We start from the raw sequence: 18,208 nt of genomic DNA on the forward strand, positions 1-18,208 counted from the left end.
GCATCTTAGATAAATGTTAATATAATATACGAACATAATCTATTTTCCGTTTTAATATCGTTTTAGGAGATTTTAATACAATCTTTAAAAAATATTTGAATGAATCGGTTTCAAAAAGAAAATCCAGTTTTTAAATCTTCATAAAAAAAATTCAAATGCAAGAATAATTTGAATAATAGAAGGTTAAGACCTTTTTTTCCAAATTCAAAAAGATTACATTGCACAACAATGACAACTTAAAATGCGTTTTTTATCTTGACGTTTAAAAGCAAGAAAACAATTAGAATAAATACTCAATTAAAAAGAAATATTTTAAATAGGTTCAGGTAGAACATTTCAGCAAAGACTATTCGTAAGAAAGTGAATGATCCTAAAATAAGTTTTTATTCTTGTAACATTCGTGGTACGCCTTCTTATAAGAGAAAAATGTTTTACTGTAGTAAATTAAAAAGGCTTATTTCTAGTTTTAGCGATTTACTTAATTCTTAATATAAACATACAAATAAAGAAAGTTAATATGCTAGTCTATTCAAAATATACTTTATTGCATTTTAATATCTTAAAAAAATTAAACCGTTTTTTTATGGGTCTATACGCAATAAAGAAGTTATTGAACTCCATCAGGGCACCTTCACCTCTAAGTGCTTCAAAGTCATAATTTTGCTTACTATTTAGTTTCAGATTAAAAGGTATACCGACGATTGATTTTTACATTACTACAGTGTAAACTGTTTACTTTAAAATGAAACAAAGAATCAAGATAGTCTCTGATATGATACATCAGGGCACTCGAATATAAATAGGGTATATAATGCATATATTTCATAAAATTTATTAAAGCGACAAGAACATATCATAATAAAACTGTTACTAATTCTATCGTTGTTACTAATTTTGTATTATTTTAACAAGTAACATACCTAATAATATATGATTATCTTTTTTTTACACCCAGTACTATTATCTTTCCGTTTAGTCTCTTTATTTTAGTCCAACTAAAAGTTTTAGCGCCAGCTTTTCAAACAAAATCATTCCTTTTGTGACGCCGTGTCATGCTAAATTATTTCAGTTGGACACAATCCAATTTTAATAAAATGCTTTTGTATCGCCTTGGCAAAAAAAAACGGCTTTACACGAATCAAAGGATCCCTTGCCACGTATGAAAATACCTCGTTAGCATTTTTATAAAGGGGGATATTTTTTGGGTAAAGATAGGCGCGAACGATGCGTCGCTGTTGGCCGGACAGATCAAAAGCGAAATATGCTCGTACGGAAACAGATTTAGCTAATTTGAATCTAATGCATGCATTTGGAAAAATAAGACTTTAATTTTTTCCAGTTTATCTCTTGACAAGATTTCTAAAAAAGTCATTTTAAGTAGCATTTTTATTAAATTTCACTGTAACATATGTTTTTACATGGGTTTAGTTTAACTACTACTATGAGTTTTATCGTTATAAATTATGTATTTATTATTCGTATTTATGTTATTTTTATAAATAATAGACTGATAGGTTAATTGTCATTTGTTTTTTAATGGCGTTTAGATTGGTCAGGCTTCTTCCGGGTTTTTAACTTTTTTGAATTAAGAAACAGTCTAAGGATGAAGCAAGAAAAATCATATTATTTATATTTTTCACTGCTGCATTTTCTAAATCCATTGTTAAAACTATAAATTTATTTAAATGTATGGCTGTATAGCTATTCCTTTTTTAAGATTCGTAAAATTATCTGGATGGATAAATGGAGTTTTAGCGTGCGAGTATTTTGTCCACGTGATGTAAAATGATATCTTCCTTTGGTAGGAAACTCTAAACCAATAATCTTTTCCGACAAAAACCGTCCTTTATTTGTGTAGCTATTTGATTTGTGTTTTAGTTTAATATTCTACATCGTAAGGAAGCTTTTTATTTTTTTGGATATCTAAATATATGAATAGATCCATTGGGCATTCTATAGACTGCATTGCCATAGCCTGAAAAACATGTTCACACTATATTGTGGATTCCTTCGATCCATGCCTTCCTTCAAGAGATAGAGTCATCCTAAAGTCATATTCCAAAGATATTTACTTAAATCTAAAGGTGAAATTTTTTTCTGGTTTTTGGCTGCTCATCTACTAAATAATCCAACCACTAACAAAATTTGATCACCGTGAACGATTTTCTTAGTAATCCTTTTTTTGGGTATTTTTCTTAGGCATTTACTGCAAATTCTACAAAGCCAGTTAAGTTTTAATGCTCACAAACATTCGAACTTATTTTTATGTGCAAGTCAAACATTTGCTCAAGAAATAATATTTACTTCCTCCATTGCAACCACTTAAAAACTTGCTTTAAACTTCATTTATATAATCATAGTGAAGCAATCTAATGCAAAGCCACTTTTGAAATATATCCTTTTTAGGTATAATCTTGTCCTAGCCAGCAATCCAGAATCTAAATATAACATCCTTATGGTATGCTATAAAGCTTGGTGGATCATTGATTTTTTCTTAGTTATAGTTACTATATATTTCTTGGAGTTGGAATCCTATATCTGAGCTAGTTTACTATCAGTCAGTTAATGGTATTATTGGTATTGTATCTATACTATACTTAATAAGTATACTTATATAAGTAGGAGTTTATTCTTTTCCACTCATAGGTTTAGTAAAGATACTGGTGGCTTAGATCTTATAGAGTTTCTAGATTTATTACTGTTCTCACCGAAGAATAGGTTTTGTAATTTTTTTTGTAACTTAATTTACGTCTAATAAGCCTTGACTAAATGCCTAATACTTTTCTTCTACGGCTAAATAGGTTGTACTCTTTTGAATGATCGTTGTTAAAGATATAAACTTTTTTGTCGGATTTGGTTCATATTTATTATGACTTCAATGAGTATAATTGGATATAAAAGCCTAATGTTATTAATCTTTATTGCAATCTATTGATTACATAATTCAAGATTTAGCTTATGGCAGTTTTCTTATGGGTATTTATTTTACCTGTAATTGATGTTTACAATCACTTGAAAGGCTTGCATAATTTAAATAATAGTATTATTCGACGACTTTCTCTTCTGTTTTACTCTTATAGATTTGTATTTAAAACAAACATTAATTAATACATTTTTTAATTAATTTCAAAAATAAGCAACTCAGCCGTACTTTTGGGTATAAGTTTCTTTTAGTATCCTATAACAGGCATGTAACTGTTAATTTTCTATTCTACGCCTTTGTAAATATCGTTTTTTATTTATTTATCTTTCATTTGATTTAAGCTGATAATCTCTATCAATATTCTCTTCTTTCAGTTGCCTCATTTTTTGTAAAGCTTTCCAGTAGTTTTTGTGATTTCTTTTTTATTAAATTACTTTCCTTGTAGGTGTCCGCTATAACTGTTCTAAAATTGCTATTAAAATAGTTTTATAAAATTATAGTTTCATTAATAATTTGGATTAATTTAGATAATTAAGATTTTATCTAAATACCGAAAAAGATTTTTTTTACGATATATGAAATATAATATTATTTTACTAGCAATTTATAAAAATAACGTTTACTTATTATATAAAGTAATTAACCTCTAGAATATTTAAAAAAAAAATAAAAGTATAAAGATTAATGCCTCAACTCAAAACATGACGATAATCATGACCTAAATCATGTATTTCGGTAGGGAAAAGTGAACAATGTTAAACCAATTCATTTGCTGTCATCAATTCACGATAAAATGGCAGACAGACGACCAACCTTGATGGCCGCGATAATAAATTACTGTGTCAATTAATATAGACTGGCGATTTTCTGTTAGACTTATTTGTAAATGTTTTTAAATATATATGTATAATTTAATTCATACAGTATTATACTGAAATGCGCAAAATAAGGCAAATAAGTGAAACCTAACTGCAGTAATGTAAAAAAGGCGTAAAGTAGTTCTATAATTGTTTGCTACAGGATGTCACCAATAAATTTTAAGTTGGTTTAATTATTTCCCGTGTTGAACCACACGGCTGTGTGTATGTATACCTTGCCCGAGTATTATTAAATTAGAAGCTTTTGTTATTCGGTCGGAAAAAATATCGGGCCTAACAAACGTTTAGCTGGCAATATGGGCTCAGCGAGCGGTAAAAATAATATTCTGACACGTAAACATTTATATTTCAAAAGAAAGGTTTATTCTATTTAACGTGAGATATATTCCGTGATTATTATTGGTTGTGGTTAATTGCATATGGGCGTTAGACATTAGTCTAGTAAATGTTTACGTAAATTAGGAGGTAAAAAAATTTAATAAATTTGGTGTCAAAACGTGATCTAAATAATCTTTTTGCACTTTAATATGTTAAATTAAATATTTTTATCCAACTATGTTACCAACGTCATGAATTAAATTTTTAAGAAAAAAATATTTGTTTTCTTTTTTCATACAACTCAATATGAAAAGGATTTTATCCTGCTTTCCCTAGTATTCCATTAGACTTTGATCTCTCTGATATTCGATTGTAGTATGAAGCCAATATAACTTTGTCCATTACAAAATGCATAAAATATCAGTAATAAAATATACACAATATACTTTCAAAACTGTTTAAATAGGTACTCTATGCTTAATTGAAGTCGAACTTTAGTGGCCTTACTTTCATCATTGCCTTATTCTACTTGCTTTTATTTCAACTTGCTTTTTTTAAGGTTCGCGTTTAAATTTGTTAACTTATTTCATTCTTATTTAGGTCTAAAAAAGTCTTTTCTTTCTTTAGGTCGTCTACCTTAATTTTAATCGGGTTTTTAAATCATCTTTGTTGGCCCTTTTGCTTTTTACCTCATTCTTCTTGTTTCTCTTGTTCTTGTCTCTTACGAGTTATATTCTCATATATATTTTTAACCTTCATGCTTTAGTTATTTGAGTCCCCCTGTAACCTAAAGGTTTAAAACACCAATGGGAGTTAATGCATAATCTCTTTGTTTTGGTAGTTCTTCTAGAAATATCTCAGCTTTTGATCCTATATAGGCCTGCATATAATTTAACATACAGTCGATCTAGAAATAATTTGCAATTATATAAATAATTGCCAATTATTTTACTCTCACAGTATAAATATTGTGGACTAGAGAAGCAAGTTATAACTCACTGTATTTTCTATTCATTACTTACATTAAAGCAGTTTAAGCTATATACACTACTTTTATATGTTAAACCAGAGTACTAATCGACATTGTAAACACTATATATTACAGTGGCCGCCAGAAATAATTTATTTTGGTCATATCAATCATGTCAATAAAGTCATGTATATAGCAGGGGGCAACAGAATTCTGACAGGTAAAAAGCAGGAATTTTGACCAAAAGATGTCCAAAATAAATTCCCTGTTTGAGTCTGTTACCTGGCGCTCACTATATGCTTATTAATTATGATGGTTATTATTGGAATTAAGTCGATTCTAATTTGGAGATCAGATTTAACGCTAATCACTTTGCAACATTTTAATTTATAGCTTTTGATAAATTGTAGATTTATCATCAATGCTTTACCATGTTTCGAGGCTATTATAGTCTTTTCTTATGGTAGCATTAAACATTTCGTATAAAATGATATTCCTACAATATTACGTGTAATGTTGCTACCATAAGATGTTGCTATTGTTGTTAAAAATACAACCGCCATTTGTACATTTCGTTACGTTCATATTTATTGAGTACCTGTAATTAAATCTTCAAAAAAAAGCAAATAATATTTATTTTAATTAGCAACTGTCAATATTGTTTATAAAAATAGGCGAGAAATTGTACGATTAAATAATATACTTAATTAAAAAACTTGGCCTAACACCTAAATAGTAAAGATGACGTTTCATCATCATGATTGTTTTTGCCATATTTGATATATTATCGGAACACACCACAAAAATTAAATCAACTGTTCGATATGAAGTCGGCTTAACATATTTTGGTACGTTTTGACATTTTAACGGTGACAACAAATAATCAAAATACCTTGTTGATTGTTTTCCCTGAAACGTAACAACCTAGGTAACAAAATTAACAAATTTACTTCTTTCAAATAAAGAAACTGTCAGGTGTTCATAAAAATGTGTGAACTGGGAATTGAAGATATGAAAGTCGATTATGTTGAAGGTTTTCGTCGAAAATGTACGCATAGCTTCTACGTTTGTAAACATACAGAAGTTAATATTTCATCTAAACTCTCATTTCTTTCCAGCTCCATCTTTTACCAACGGCAGTTTAAAAGAAGAAGAACTAAATGTGAATACAGAAACATTCATAAAATGTCCGCAGTGCGAAAAGAGATGCCAAAGTTATCAAGAGCTAAAAGAACATTTGGAAATTTCACATGGAGATTTGACAGCGTCATCGGAAAACAGTTTATCAATAAGGGCAGTATCTCCACTACCGATGGCCGGAACTGGAGGAAGGTACGGTTGTTCTCAGTGCAGTGCTTCATTTACATCTAAAGAACAGCTGGAAAAGCATGAACTACTACATTCGCCAAATGCTCAAGTGGTGAGTTTTTTATGTACTTAATGTTCTTTTGTTGTACTTTACTGCTTTTTTTGGGAATGTATTGTTAAGAGCATTTAAATCTTAAATTTGCGCAATTCAGGTTAATTTATCGTGAGATTAATTTTAAAAAGTCTTCATTCATTTAACAACATATATGAGATATGCGGTTGATAAATTTATAGAATGTAGGTAATTTATAATAAGAAGTTAAAAAAGTATTTGACGACAAACTTTTATTTAAAAAAAAGGATACTTTCTAAGCTCAGTCACAGTAAACTTTATTTTGAAATTCTAACTAAAAGTACCAGTAATTAAACAACTTACGGCCCAATAATTTTTAAATTTTTTTAATATTTTAAAAGCGTACCTTATATCTATTATATTAAATCCTTATATCCTGGGATGGGCCATTTTTTAGCATGAACGATTTTTCTCTATGCCTCTATTTACTTATGGACACAATTAAAAATATACTACGGGATTATCGCGGGCTAATAACTTTTATAAAATAAAAATAAATGTTTTTTTTAGAAACGTTGACGTTTATAATTAACTGTCAAATTGTTGACATAACCGATTCAGGAGAATCAAACAAATAACAGCATTGCCGGATTGTGAAGCTAGTTATTAGGTTTTATTCTTTACATATCATTTTACTACTTGTAGGTTTCAGGTCAGAGGGGCTATTTTGTTCGAAGTTTTATATCGTTGTCGATTTTTTATACAATTACTTAATAATAACTTGTATGGCCAATTGTCATGAATAGAGTAGAAGTTGGTTGGAGAGGTGAACTGAGTTGAGTTGAGTTGAATTAAATACGTACCAGCCCTTAAACTCCTAAATTTTGCCTTTAACAATTAGTATATAGTTATTACATATTAATATAGAGTAATTATTTCAATACTTTTATATCAGTAATACGATCATTGACCAATAAGAAATTCATTTACAAGAAGATTCTAAGTATATAAAAACCAGAATTTATCATTGACTTTGTTAATAACTGCCGACTTTTACCTAAACCTTATAGACTTTGTCAGGTATGTCAACACTATCCATTGTGAAAAATTGGCGTATTGGAGAGTTTTCGCATTGCAATGTTTTGATTTTTAATACAAAATATGATTCATCTAAATTGTTTTTTAATGTTTTTTAGTCCATACCCTTTCTACTAAACAAAAAAATATTTGGAAGACGGGTTGGTCTTAAATTGTTCGAGCGCCAAAAATATCTTTTTTTTTAATTCAAGAGTTATAATTAATTAACATTTTTCTCAATGTATTAAAATATTGTACGCGTAAAATAATACTCATTATTTTTTACTAATTTTTTCCATCTCAAATAGGTTTAAAGTCGTTTTAAAAAAAACTACCTTAAAAGGTAAGCACTTTTTTCTACTTATGTTTTTCTTTATTTTTCTTTTATTTGAAGATAAAGGAGAGTAGATTCCTAATGGTTACAGCTATACAAAAATGGAGAAGGTCATGATTGATTTCTGTGTCTCTGTAGTGGTGGTGATTCTTTGTTGTTAATGTTTTTGTATGTGTCTAATGTGTATTAATAAAGGAGTAAATCTAAATTGTATTCGATTTTGTTTAGACTGCTGTTATTTTATCTATATTTTCTTAATTTTATTTGAACCACTGACGACTTTAACTTTACTTTATTAATGGAAAAAAATCGTAATATTGCTTTTGACAAAATTATACAGCATTTTAAGCCTTTTACTGTAATTTTAACTAATGTAATAAAACACTAATGTTATTTAAAATAATTACGACTATAAAACTATTTAAGTATAACACCTTTATCTTATAAACTGAATGTTTTTTGCATATTTTTCAACGAACAACGACTATCTGAAATTTGGATAATTGGTGTAAGCGGTTTTTTGATTTGAACACTATAAGGAATTTTACCCTAAATATGCATATTAAATTAAAATCTTTTAATTAATAAAATACTTACCTAATTTTCCAAGTTAGAGATTTACGTTATACACTAGAAAGTAATACAAATTTTGCATGAAACTTAATGATTACCACATTAAAAAACGCATTAAAAAAACTGTAAAAATACCAAACATTCACGAATCACAACACAGACGCTCACAAGAGAACGAGTGAGTTACTATTTATTGATAACAATAAATCGACCGGTCTCGGTCGGATCTGTGTCTGGAATTTTTATTTTATTTTTAAATTAAGAATTTGGGCTTATGGGGTGCTCAAACCTTGGATACTATGCTGTACTGTATCGTTCACGATTCGTTATCAATTATCCATTTTTTCTAATTTTATATTTCTTTTCAAATTAAATTTTAGTTAGGGATATTTAAAATATCGTGGTGTATGAGAAATGAATCTCAATTTTGGCCGCAAGTAAATTTAATAATTCTTAATAAGTGGGAAGAGGAGTCCTTCCTGTGTTATGTCGGACAAAAAATGTTCATCTAATATTGTACAATTTTGATTTTATTGCTACTTTTAAGTTTTTTTTATAAGATGTGGATAAAGAGATTTCTCAAAAGTACAAAAAAATAAATGAAATGATCCATATTTATTTGAATAATATAGTAAATTACAACACACATTGTATTTGGATTAGGTTAGTTTTATTTATTCATGCCCAAGTTTATTATTTCAACTTAATGTTATTTTGTCTTTCATTATAATTTTTAGTACATCCTCTATTTTGACCAAATGTGAATAAATAAATTAAAGTGACCAGGTTTTACCTCCCTATATCAACATATTCTCAATTTGCATAAAAATAACCTAAAAGGCGCGCCCCAATAAGTATTTAAAAACGTTTAATTGACTAACGGATTAGGAACTAAAAAAAGTATAGTTAAGTTTAAATAAACTTGTCCCAGATCTCCCAATAATTGTTTAAATCAGTTCTGAAAAAATTTAAAAAATTGCCGATTATCGGTTATTTTCGGATATGTCCGGAACGTCGGAAATTTTCAAATATTAATCGGCTTTAAATAAAATTGAGCACCAAAATAACTTTTCCCTTACCTTGCTGTGTTCGTATTTTTTACGGTTACCAAGATAATTAATTTTCAGAATTTTGTATGTCATATTATGTTTTTAAGAAATTTCTATTCAAATTTTAAAATACGAATACCATTTTTTACAATTTTTTCCCTTCTTAATAAAATGATAATTTTAAATTGGGATATAGATTATTAAAAATTTTACTGCAAAAGTTGTTCACATGCATATCAAATGCCAGTTTTCGCGTTTTACCTTTTTCTAAAATTTGGATTTTAAAAATAAAGGTTTTTTCAAAATTGAACAAAATTATTTGTGACATCCGGGTCATAGTTTTATATACAAGGTGTTCTTTTTAATATTGCGACAAAATTCAGGGGCGTGTTCCTTGGACGAAATCAAGCAAAAAAGTTCCTATGAACATATGTCCTAAACGTCTTAGATTTCATACTACAGTGTGGTAAAGTTGAAAGAAAAAAAACTTACTTTTTTCGATAAATTTAATCCATGTATTTGAGGCATGTATTCAAATGTTTTACCGGCAAAAATGCGGAAAATAGAGAATATTGTAAAAGTAATACTTTATTAAGATAATCAGATATATAGACCCAATTTTTATTGATGAGGGATTTTTATTTATTTTAATTTAGTTTCAATATAATAATATTTATATTACTTGTAATACAATAATAATATTTGTTTAGATTTTCTTGTTACTATTTTTTCCAGTTTACATTACCTTCTGTTAAAAAAATCCAAATCACCTCAAACTAGCCATTAAAAAAAAATTGAATATTGGGATGTTATATATTTATCTTAAAATAGCAACAATTCGTTTTTCCAATAAGTTTTGAGAAATTACTAAAAGAAATCTCTTGCATAATATTTATTAGTATATTAAATGTCATCAAGTAATAAAATTACTGTTTTATATTTGGAATTGTCATACAATGCAAAAACCAAGTGCATAATTATTCATACTTGTGCATGTAGCAAATCATATAAGATAAAATCAAAAATCATTTTAATATTTAAAATGAACCTTTGTTTATAACGAGTTTTATCCTAATGCGGAATTATTTTATATACATTGAATCACATTTGTGAAGGAAAAACGAGCTTATCTGTCAGTACGATTTGTCATGCTTACTTAAACACGTATGGCAAAAGTGATAATTCCTTTATTACAATAATTGTCTTTTTTGTCTTTGTTTCTTTTATGAAGCCTTTAGGTTTAAGAGCATAGTGTATTTTATCCAGTTACGTGATGTCATCTCTATTAATATGAATTAATGCTGCATGAAAAAACATATCTTTAACTAAACGTTATAAGTACCTTGCTGCAAAAACAATCATCGCATCTAGAACGATAACTAAGATTGATCAGAGAAATAAAAATCGAGCACTTTAGATACGGTTGGTTAGACGTCAGACTTAAGTTAACTCTTTCACACGCTCGTTGCTCACACATGTGTGGCATTATTTTTTGTCTCTTGTTCTCTTATAGGATAACTTGTCATCATGTCGTCTTTCTACAGGTCCCTTTCGCGGCCAGATAGCTGAAATTTTCACTCTAGACTTTACATCATTATGTGTCTGTGGATGCCGCACGAAAATAGATCAATCCGTAGTCGACGAATATTTATTTCCTTTTTATAAAAGCACCTTTTTTCAACATTTTTTCAAAAAAATGTTTAATGCAGTTATTTTACCTAACTTTCATCCAGATCCAAATAGCTATTTTTGACGTTCAACTATTTTGGCATCTTTACTTTTTACTTGCAGATATCTAGCAAGTAAATAATAAAGATGGAATTAGTTGGTTGCGTTCTAGTTTTGTTGGTATCTATGTTTTTGTAATAACCTGAATTCCAAGTACTTCCACCGATCCTAACGTCCTTATACATAATATGCCAATTTGTTGGTGGTTAATACCCTTAATTCATCCTTTTGCTGTCGGGACAAGGATTTTCTCATTTCTTTACCCACAGCGAAATCCTTTTATAATAATTATCCAACTTGTGCCCTTGTTTTTGCCGCTGTGCGAGTGTCGCTTAAAATTTTCCTAATTTTCCTTAACAAAAACCATTTCCTGTCTGCGGGAGGCGCTTGGATATAATATTGTGTGTCAGCTAGCTTACCTGCCTTCCAGAGAAATTGCAGATTCATTTATTTTTTGTCTTTGAACATTTCAGCTTAGGTGATTTGGTCTTATAGTTTTTTTCTTCGGACACAACTTAGAATACAATTATTACTTATTATAGAAATGCGTGATTTTTTGAGGTTATGACTATAGATATCAGTATTGATTTCCTTTTCAGATAGAGAAGTGCTTGAAAGACCATTATGGAAATTAAAATATATCTCTATATAGTGCATTATTACATTTTATAGAATTTCTATATTCAATCATCTTTGAACGTGTACAATCAAATACAGCTTTGCTTTTTGTGAGACGTTAATGGTCTATGAAGAAAGGTTGAAAGCAGAAGCGTGTTTCCTTCCCTTCTTGTTTTTTAGGGGAGAATTCTCGATTTATTGGTAACAATTATATCTTGTGAAATCATACTTTCAATCAGGATCAGTCTATGCAGTCACTATTCTGACAAGTAAAAGAATAAAATTACTATTTCACCATTTACATATAGCACATATTTCACACTAGCCTAAGTACGAAAATTATTTGTTTATTATATTTCGCCAATTGTAATTTTATATGGTTAAATAATGGTTATTTCCTAACAAACTCAATAATATATCTCTTACCTTTACCATCGATCTTTCCATATTTTTGTAACTGACACGTTTTATAACATAGCTGTCTACTGTGTATAATGCATTTGCCTGACGTTTGTAACATATTACGTTTGTCACAGTATTTCCCGACAGTTTCACTGAAAAAATTAGTATATCCCAGATTTCTTTGAATTGCGATGCATCAAGAGACTTTTTATTCAAGCTTACACTGAGAAAGTGATCAGTTTCGACTTATTTTCACTCGCCTAAAAATAATTTCGTCTGAAAAAAAACCTTCCAAGAAGTATTTACTTCCTCTTCCCTTTTAAGAAAATTCATCGATACATAATTTTATCAATCTAATTATATTTTCTTGGTCGCTTATATGCTGTTTTCATATATTGTATACAATATATCCAATATATGTACAAAATAATAAATAACTGTTTTTTCTACTGATAAAACCAGACTCACAGTGTAAATCCCTGTCTCTAATTTTGTTTTGTAAAAATAATAACCCGAGGAATTTCAGAAGTATCATACCAGCAACCCAATAGTAAAAAAAACGTGTGTTCCCAAAATAGAAACGGGTACACAAGCCTTTTGTTTTAAGACAAAATAAAGATGTTTTGTGCCCGTTCTAAATTTGTTACATGCACCTGGGTGTGATTTCCACCACACCTGGTTGAAAAGTTGCAACATAACAAAGCGTGATGCCTCGAATAAACATATTCACTACATTTAAACCTTTTTAAAATTACACAAGCTGGATTTTTAAAATGTTTTCACCGGTTATTAATAAAAAATTAGCACATCCTGACCTAAAATAATGAAACTGTGTAAAGCTTAATTTTTCAGGTGTCAAATTAATCTTGTTTACATTAATTTTGAAATTAGAGTGACACTATAGATTTTTTTTAATAGAATTGTGACGTTTATTTTTATAGTTGGCAAGATTTTGAAAAAAAACATTAGGTAAAACTGATAAAAGGCTTCTATTAATTAGTAAATTAATCTTGACATTTTCTTAGGAAATATTGGAAAGATTAATATTTGAAACTTTTTTAAAAGCTTTTAACCAAGCAGGCAAAACAATCATTTAATACATTGATATTATAATAGTAATTGATCTGACATAAAATTGACCCTGTTGCTACAAAATGCAATGCAATTGACCAGTGACACTGTAAATTAAACGTTTGTTAACTTTTAATTCGGTAATAAATTCCTTAATCTTAACAGTTAAACTTTTGAGGCTACATTGCTATTTTATTTGGATAAGCATCACCTTTTATTATCCGCATAATAGACATTCTTATTTAAAAGTGCTACGATAAGATCGTAAACAGTGAATTATATAATAGCATATATGCATTATGAATACATACAGTGCTTTTCTTTGAAGTCCCCCCCCCCCATTTATTTTTTGAACGGGTCAAAAAATTTTTTTAAACTTGGCATAAGTAAATTGGTCTAGATGGTCTAGATGAATTACTCTTGTATAGTAATTTACCGGTTAAGGAAAAATATCTTAAAATTTTTTTTCAAGTTTTTTTAATAGCTATTTGGTTTTTGGAATGTCTAAATAATGTTCAATAACCTTTAACGTGAAATGTGACATACGTGGGCGGTTCAGTAAGTCTTTAGAAACCAAAAAGTTAATCTTTAAATCCAAAATTCAAAAATTATAAATTATTTGTATATTATTATTAAAAACGTTAATAAAATCGCAACAGTGTATTTTTTTGGCTGTTACTTTTAGACAGGTCAAAACGGAGTCCACCGAGTCCATGTAATAAATATTAAAAGTACTCAATAAAACCTTTTAAATGAGGTAACACAAGATTTCTATTTAATGCATTTATTCAAGATGGCGCTTATGTGTTATTTTGACATTTAGAACTGTCGTTTTTATGTCAAAATAAAATAGTGACGCATTTATTTTCGTACACTGATTTTTACCTATTTAAAAATCATAAAAATGTAAAACGTTAAAATAAAAAAAAATACTTTTTTATTAGGCCGCCATTTTGAAACGAGTTAAGATATGGGTCTAATATTTCAGGGTTATAAAGTACTCATTGATACCTTTAAAATGAGGTACCACACGACCCCCCTTTCTATTTAAAATTTTTTCTCAAGATGTCGCCCAGCCGCCATCTTGGAATTTACAACTACCTAGTTTACAGTGAAAATAGTATCTATAGACCAATTTACTTATGCCAAGTTTAAAAAAATTTTTTTGACCCGTTCAAAAAATAAATGGGGGGGGGGGGGGACTTCAAAGAAAAGCACTGTATTTACTTCTGGTTTTGTGCATATTTTGGCAAAAGCTTAGAAAAAAAAACTAGCAGAAAAGCTTAAATAATATATTTTTTGTACATTGTTTTACATAGTATTACAATTTGCATATTATACAGAGTTAAGCTATAATAAAATAATATCTAAAATTTTGTTAATCAAAATTAGTCGATGCGTGAAGAAATAAATATTCTTAGGATACTGTAGTTATTCTGAGATTTTTTAAAATATGCATTAAATTACAGAAAAAATGATAAGTTAAAATGCTTTATTAGTAACCCACTATGCTTTAGTAAGCAGGTTCCAACTATTTACAATTAGAAAGTGATTCCATTCTTTCAATTACTGACGTTAAAGAGTTAAAAGATGCTCAGTAACAGTACCAAAATGGCCAAGCGATGTTGATATTATTTGATAACAGACAGAGTTAACAGTTATTTGATACTTATCTAAGTAGATGTTTCTAAAAGTGAAAATAGTTTTCTTTTTTGATAAATAATCTAGAATCGATAATCTCGAAAACCACAGGAAAATGCAAATATAAGAATTTTTTGCATGCAGTTCGACCTTAAGTCGATAATTTATTGATTGAACTGTGATTTTATTGATTTTCATAATCATATATAAATATCTTATATGTATATTATGTATAGATATTTCAGAAAATTACAACTTGATGTTATAAAAATCTTAAATAAAATATGGTATGTAAAATATCATGGAATCGTTTGATCACTGTTAATAATTTATTTTTCATGGCACGGCAAAAATTGACATAGGTTGATTCCATTTATTTTCTTAGATCATTGTCGCCAAAAACTGCACACGCAATTAACCTCACAACAGCAAAAACATATAAAAAAGAAAAGAGAAAAATATCAGTCAGCATCAACAAAATAACACATAAAGAATATAATGGAAAGAACTTAACCGTCTCACCTAGAACGTGCGATAGATATTACCTAAACGTACCATTGTGTTAAAAGAACCATTTAAGAAACTGTTTCTACAATGTGAAATTACGAATTAAATCGGATGAAGATGAATGAATAATGAAGAAATGAACATACCATAAAGAATCAAGATACAGAATATATTTGTTGAGAATAATGAGTTTTCAGAAGGAAAACTGATTAAAAAGCGGTTGCATAAGTAAAATCAAAAAACTCTTTAATTTAAATTAATAGAATAGGAGATATAATAAGCTAGTAGCTGTAATATCAGGACCCAGAATCTTACCTTATTCCTCCATCGAGGTTAATAATTTTATTGATCACTTAAATAAATATTGGGATAGTAAGTAATTATGAAGATAACTTAGGTATTATCACTTAAAAAGTGATAATTATTGCTTAATGTGTGTGAACTGTTGTGAATTGTCCATAAATAATGATCGGAAGTTAGATACCACTGGAGAGTAGGAGAAATGTTTTAAAATCCTTAAGGAATTTGTTGCTGCTTTTTATCGTTGTTAATGTTTTTGTTAAAAACATGGAAAAAGACTTTATACAAATTAAATTTTAATATTAAAATATTTCAGTTCTTTATTGCTTTGTAATTTGGAAAATGGGATAGATGTTGTGGATTTAATGAAGAGATATATGGAAGATTTTAAGAGACTAATATTCGTGAAGACATTCGGGAACTAAAGGGTCTTTCAATAAGAATGCAAGATTTGAATTTCACGTCATGTTTGACAGTCATAATGTCACATGACTATGACGTGACAGATCGAAAGTTGATGGATGGGAGTTACTAAACATGATAGAACAACGCATCCTCGTTGTCAAAAATTATTATCAACATAATGAAAGTTTAATTGACAGTATTCGTAAAGTGCGTCCAATGTTTGATCGAAATAATCATTAAAAAATTTGAAAGTACTTTTTTAGTTAGTGATGTGAAACACACGATACGAGCTCGTAGAGGTCGTTCAGAACAAAACATCACGGCATTTCGTCACAGTGTGACAAAAAGGCCAGAGACCTCAATTCGTCATCGGGCACATTAATTAAACATTTCAACAGGCACTCTTCAGCAAACTCTCACTAAAGATTTACCGCTGCATGCCTACAAAATCCAACTGCCTCAACAACTTCTGCTAGCAGACCATGAAGAGCAAAGAGAATTGACCAAATGGGTCCTTGAGCACCCTGCTGATTCTGCAAACAAAATTATTTACAGTAATGAGGCCCATTTTCACCTCTATGGCTTCGTTAATAGTCAAAACTGCCGCATTTAGGGCTTCGAAAAACCACGAATGATTCATCAGAAAGCAATCCATCCACAACGTGTTACTGTATGGTGTACATGACGAATAATTGGACCATTTTTAAACGAAGAAAGTCATGCAGGTGAACGGTAAAGTGCTATGACAACACAGTTTCTTGTGCCTTATTTGGAAGCTAGGTAGGACGGTGCCACATGCCATTATTAAAAAATTCGTCAAAAGAGTAAGCATATGCCAGCAAAGCCATGATGGCCATTTACGAGGTATTTTCTTTCATACATAATTACTAAACTATGTTTTATTGAACACTCCAATCATTCGCTCTTATTCAAATACCTTTTATAACTCTTTTAGATGATGTGTCAGGAAATTTCAGAAAATGTGTCAAATGTTAGGATTATTAACTCTTTAGTTGAAATATGTACAATAATCTAATGAGTAGACTTTATTTATAGAAAATATAATAATTTATTTCGTTTTAAAAACATCTCATAAATAATATAAAAAGCCGTTTAAAGCTCTTAACGAACATTTAATCATAAGGTATGTAGGTGTATTATAAATAATGGCGTATACATATATCATAATACATGCGATCCGACTTCCTGGCTGAAAATCAACCAGAAATCATAGCTAAGCAATATTGCGATTTATTACTATATACTTTAGGACGGTTAAATTTAGTCAGAGGTGTAGACTTATATTTCGTGTCAATAAAAAAATAAAATTCTATAAATAATAAATGTTCATGATTTTTTTATCATTGTTTTATAATTTTTATTAAGCTAAACAAAAGTGATTCAAAATTATTGCAAATTCTCAACACGACATATACGTGTTAATATAAAGTTTCCAGCAAAAGGTACGAATGATTAATCCTAATTATTTATATACACATGCACTTTAGTGAGCAGACAAGTGTGGCGCCAACTCTGTTATGTGTTTATAAAACTTTAAACCCCATAATAGTTACCTTGCCATCTTAAGCCTGATTTCTACATAAGTATATAAAGCAATGTAACTGATTAATGTAACGATTTAATTATTTTTTACTAAAGCGTCATAAGAATTAATGAACAGTTTTCCTTTTTTTTTTGGAAAGACATAATGTTAAAGGGCCAATAAGCATTTTCGCGTCGAACGGAAATAAACTTTTGATGAAAAAATAATTTACTTCACTTTCTATACACAAAAAATATATTTAACGAAAAATATGTAATTCATAATTTTTCTTTCAGTCATGCAAAATCTGCAACAAGACATTTGCCAATGTGTACAGATTACAGAGGCATATGATAAGCCACGACGAGAGTGCTGTTCTCCGTAAATTTAAATGTACCGAATGTGATAAGGCTTTCAAATTTAAGCATCATCTCAAGGTAAATCTAGGTATAAAAATTATTTTTTACTTTAGTAACTTTAAAATTATAAT

General features: G+C 28.9%; 1 protein-coding gene and 1 long non-coding RNA gene across 8 annotated transcripts in view; one reads left to right on the top strand and one right to left on the bottom strand.

Annotated features, from left to right (window-relative positions):
- The window catches only part of LOC126743342 (uncharacterized), a 186,817-nt gene extending 179,773 nt beyond the window's left edge, over positions 1 to 7,044 (bottom strand). For all 4 annotated transcript variants that reach the window (XR_007662833.1, XR_007662836.1, XR_007662835.1 and 1 more), the window contains exon 1: positions 6,877 to 7,044. This is a non-coding gene — a long non-coding RNA (uncharacterized LOC126743342). The remainder of the gene's footprint in view (positions 1 to 6,876) is intronic.
- The window catches only part of LOC126743339 (zinc finger protein 1), a 218,059-nt gene that overhangs the window by 195,690 nt on the left and 4,161 nt on the right, over positions 1 to 18,208 (top strand). For 3 of the 4 annotated variants that reach the window (XM_050450376.1, XM_050450377.1, XM_050450379.1), the window contains 2 exons: positions 6,208 to 6,509; positions 18,015 to 18,155. In XM_050450376.1, the coding sequence (XP_050306333.1) occupies positions 6,208 to 6,509; positions 18,015 to 18,155 (443 nt within the window). Of the gene's footprint in view, positions 1 to 5,980; positions 6,138 to 6,207; positions 6,510 to 18,014; positions 18,156 to 18,208 lie in introns of those variants that run through there. The other variant, XM_050450378.1, reaches the window with a different exon arrangement.

Source organism: Anthonomus grandis, chromosome 12 (assembly GCF_022605725.1).
Source record: "Anthonomus grandis grandis chromosome 12, icAntGran1.3, whole genome shotgun sequence".
Classification (NCBI taxonomy): Eukaryota; Metazoa; Arthropoda; class Insecta; order Coleoptera; family Curculionidae; genus Anthonomus; species Anthonomus grandis.